Source organism: Sinocyclocheilus anshuiensis, unplaced genomic scaffold (assembly GCF_001515605.1).
Source record: "Sinocyclocheilus anshuiensis isolate Anshui unplaced genomic scaffold, SAMN03320099.WGS_v1.1 scaffold3916, whole genome shotgun sequence".
NCBI classification, from domain to species: domain Eukaryota; kingdom Metazoa; phylum Chordata; class Actinopteri; order Cypriniformes; family Cyprinidae; genus Sinocyclocheilus; species Sinocyclocheilus anshuiensis.
Genome location: NW_015540025.1, coordinates 1 through 4,806, shown reverse-complemented (window position 1 = coordinate 4,806; position 4,806 = coordinate 1). Strand labels below are relative to the sequence as shown.

The following is a 4,806-nucleotide window of genomic DNA, read 5'->3' as shown; positions in this document are numbered from 1 at the left end:
CCGCATTTCGCGCCTCATCAGAATCACGTGATTGCAAACAACCTATTGATGGAAAAAATATTGACTTTGATGTAAGGGTTACCTCCTGTGTATTCTTTGAAGTTGACATTTCATGTGTAATTTTCCATTTAAGTTATGTTTTATTTTAGTTTATTTATGATTTATTTATTTATTAAAAAAAATATTTTTAACTTTTTATTTATTTGTTTTTGTTTTGTTTATATTTAATTTTTATTATTCTTTATGTATTTATTGTTTTGTATTCTGGTTGTGTATGTATTTTATTGCTATGACTGTATCCCCTGTGAATGTTATCTTAAAAAAAAATAATAATAAATAAATAAATAAATAACAAGTGAAGCCGCCATTGTCCCAACAGGGCGCGGCCATATTGCGCTGGATGGACGACGCACCTTCAATCTCTTCCATTGAAGAAAAGTGAAGCCGCCATTGTCCCAACAGGGCGCAGCCATATTGCGCTGATTTGGAACCGGAGTCTGCGCAGTAGAGAACTCGAGACCAGAGTCTGCGCAGTAGCGAGCGAAGTGGAGCCGCGTCTCGCCCACACTCCCGCAGAGTCAATCGCAAGCATACGCACCTGACCCTGTTTTAATTAGCCTGACTGCTCCAGTTTTGTCTGCTGAGAGGATTGTGTTAAAATAAGGTAAATACAACTCCAATATCCTCCTAAAGTTCCCGAAAAAGTCCGTTGGCGCCTCAGTTCACTCAGGGAAGCTGTCAGTCTCAACTGTCAATCATGACGTCACACTCCCGTTTTTATAGCATCCCTTAACTAAAAACGAAATTATTTGAAAAACGAACACTTGAACTTACATCAGCGTGATAAAATCATCATCAAATGACAAAAGCCATCTTTGGAAAAAAAAAATAATTTGAAGTGAAATTTAATTATTTCGTTTGTCCCATGTCCCATTAGATTGCATGGAGAGGGCGGGGTTTATGACCTATACTGGGACCAGCCACCTGGGGGCGATCGAAACGCAAGGATGGGCATTTAGAACAATGCATATAGACAATAGGCATGCTCATTTCTAAAATAAAGATTTCTTTGGTTCATAGGTTCAGCAAATTAGTAGGCCTATTTTTTTAATCATTAAACATTTTTTCTTTTTGGTTCTGTAAAGGTCTTCAGTTACTGTATTATTCTTTTGAGATTAAAAAAAAGTAACATTTGGTTCTTCATATCAGTATATTGACTATATACTGTATATTGGTCATATTTCAGTATATCAGTATATTGAAATGGTTTAAAGCAAAACCGAAAAGTTGTCTTACTACATCAGATCAAATAAAAGAGGAGAATACTTTATTATTGTATTTATTCTTATTCACTGTAAGAATAAACAGTCCACAAGGGGAAGAAATGTTTAATCGCTTAAAACGGGAGTAGGCATTGAATTGCGACCTTTGAGCCTATCACTTGTATTTGTCAATTATTTTAAAACAGTGATGATGAGAATCAAAATACTCAGTTTGTCCACACAGTGGATATCAATAATTTTAATGAGAAGCGAGTTGTTTGTATAACAAGATGAATCTGCTCTAACCAGGTGCTACACCCTCCTCACATTCACGATCGAGATCCACAGACAAGCACACATCGCTGGATTCAAAGCTGAACGCTAAATGTGAGTAAATGTTTTCTTTTTGTCACCGTTTACTGTTTATTTCTCAGGTGTAGTTATTAGAGATATTTAGTCCCTCTTTTATGTCTGTTGCTTACGATGTTCGGGGTTGTAATTGGATGAATTATCTGATACCTCAGTGATCATGAAACCTTAGTTCAGCCTCGACTGAAAACAAGTATAAATTCATCGTTTGTTTGTTAATCTATTTACCTTTATTTCTTTAAACGTATCATTATTAATTATAACATTAGGTTCACAATGCATTTTGTAATTTATCAGTAGCCTACGTTTTTCTGGGTTTCAAGAATCAAACCCGGTTCTGCTTTCTAAAGAGCAGTATGGCACAATCACGTTATAATGGTAGGCTATGTTACTTAAAGGATTAGTTCACTTTCAAATTCAAATTTCCTGATAAATTACTCACCCCCATGTCATCCAAGATGAGTAAATTATCAGGAAATTTGAATTTGAAAGTGAACTACTCCTTTAATATCAGGGCCAATGAGTTTGTTGAACTCGTTTTTGTGTTCCTTCTCATTTTCTATTGTAACATCAGTAAATCATAAATAAGAAATTCATGTGAATTGAAATGTAATTTAAACAAATCAATCCACTGAATACACTACATAATGTTTGTTCGTTATGATTTATTTTAGAAAAAGAATATAGTGATACAATGTAAAGCTTCTTGGCAGTAGTATATCATCCGTTGAACATAAAAAAACAACAACTCTAGTTTAAAACACGTGGCAAATCTGAAATGCTTTAAAATTAGCTACTTTTAAGTAGGCTACTTTAATTTTGGCAAGTCTTCAAATTAGCTTGAACCGGCTAAACAGATACAGCTACGACCGGAAACGAACAATAAATTAATTTTTCTACCTATTAGATTGTGTTTTATTAACGTCTACATCTATCCCAACCCTAAACCTACCCCTTACAATATTGCAAAAACAGTCATTATTGTTGTACAATGTGACAAAAATTATGCTATAGCCTATTGATGTGCGCATGCCCAGTAGCCGCAGCTGTATCCCTTCTAGACTTTAAGGGATAGTTCACCCAAAAATGAAGATTCTGTCATTAATTACTGACCCTCGTGTCATTACAACAAACCCACCTCCATTCATCCGTGTGCTTTTCCTGCACGTAAACAACGCATGTGCATGGTGCTGCTGATGTAGAACATGCATGAAAAGTCAGTCTATTACTCTTCCTCTAACCCTTTATTCCTATAAATAAATGTATTTATTGTCATTTATTGCTCAGGCTCTTGCAGCTGATGATAGGTGCAGAAAGGTGCTAGAGGAATCACCTGGAATCCCCTCAACCTCACTCTAAACCGGCCCAACATCAGAGTAGAAGCCTCTCAGCATTCAAAATGCGCTGGTGTAAATATGTAAAGGTCATCTTGGTTTTGTTAAGTGCCACCATCTTTACTGTGACCATACATAAAGTTCCTTATGGACATTTGAAAGATTTGGTGAACAATAGCGTGGTGGAGCGGCTCTTTCATGAAGAACCCTGTGCCTGTATGGAGCGCTGTTTGGCTGCGAGTGACGACAAGTTGTTTGCTGAACATTTCAGAAAAGATGTCCCACCAGTGCTCTCTCTCAATAACAGCGTCCTCCCTGACCACATCTTTAAGTGGTGGCAGGTATTGGCTTAGTGTGTGTTTCTCATTTGATATTTCGGCCCACTTCAGTGTACAGTAAGCTGGACTGTGTGCAATTCAGAATTTAATAGAGAATGCTTTCAAATTATGTCTAAGACATCCTTTTTTTCATGGAGCCATGACTTCAGTCTTCAGTGTCAAACGATTCATCAGAAATCATTCTAGTGTGCTGATTCATTGTGGAAGCACCCTGGCATCTTCAAAATGGAGCCAAACAACACAAAAAAAACAAGTTCTGTTCCATTGTATTTACAAGGTCCATTGTGTTGTGTCAAGGGAATTCTTGCGTGACACTTTTGAATTTAATTTCAGTACATTTTAATCTAAATATTTTTGGTGTGGCCAGTTCCATTCATATTCACACTGAATAGAAGTCAGTTCTTTAAATTCTTGACTGTAATAGGAGAACAAGGAAGAATGATATGTGTATTTATTTCAAATATGAAATGTAGATATGTATGTGTGTATGTGTACACTACAATTAATTTCTTTCTGGACAAAAACAAAAAAATCTTACTGACCTCAAACTTTTGAATGGTAGTAAATATGCATATTTTAACTAATTAGCTACCTTTAATGTCATTAGTGTTAGTTTACATAAAATGTTCATGTTGATTTTTATTTGATTCTGGTTTCATGCTGATGGTAGAAGTATACTTTCCTGAGTCACTGATTTGTTTTTAATCTATTCACAGTCTCTACAATCTACAAGGAGCAAAGCTAGTTACTCCCAAGTGATTAAGGAGCTGTTTTCTGTCATTCCTGGAGAGGAATGGTACAGAGATGCCGGCCCATCCCGCTGTCGAACCTGTGCTGTGGTGGGGAACTCTGGGAACCTTTTAGGATCATACTATGGTCCTGTTATAGACAACCACGATTTTGTGTTCAGGTAAACTTTTATTTTCATGACTCTTTATAGTCAAGAAGCTAATTATGATAGAGACTATAATTTTACAATTCTGATTTCCACAGGATGAATAAGGCACCAGTTCAAGGCTATGAGAAAGACGTGGGATCCAGGACGACCCATCGTATCATGTACCCAGAAAGTGCAACCCATCTGGACAACAACACACACCTGGTGCTGTTGCCCTTCAAAACACTAGATATCCAGTGGGTCACCAGTGCTCTAACTGATGGATCTATCAAACGGTGAGAGAACATCACGAAAACAAGGTCACATTTGACCACAAAATGAAAAGAATATTATTTTTATATTATATATTTATAAATATTTTGAATAAAGAAAATTAAGCTTATTTTTACAACCCTTTTCATCACAGTTAATTTTTTTTTTCTCCATATTTCAGGATGCATCCTCACAATGCTTCCAGATTTACATATATTTAAATCAGCAACAATGTTTTTCTGTTTACACGTCATTAAGCCATGATGTGTAAATTGTGAATATTTGACAAATTAAGTTGAGAGGATAACCTGCATAACTCCTAGTTATGAAAGAACCAATATGACAGTGTTTCC

At 36.0% G+C, this 4,806-nt stretch overlaps 1 protein-coding gene across 1 annotated transcript; it reads left to right on the top strand.

Annotated features, from left to right (window-relative positions):
- Positions 1 to 589: 589 nt before the first annotated feature.
- Positions 590 to 4,476, top strand: LOC107687158 (CMP-N-acetylneuraminate-beta-galactosamide-alpha-2,3-sialyltransferase 2-like; the record flags this gene model as incomplete). Its single annotated transcript, XM_016484383.1, has 5 exons — positions 590 to 664; positions 1,572 to 1,649; positions 2,919 to 3,306; positions 4,020 to 4,213; positions 4,297 to 4,476. Coding segments are annotated over exons 3-5 (650 nt in total), but the record flags the coding sequence as incomplete, so codon positions are not given.
- Between the last annotated feature and the right edge of the window lie 330 nt (positions 4,477 to 4,806).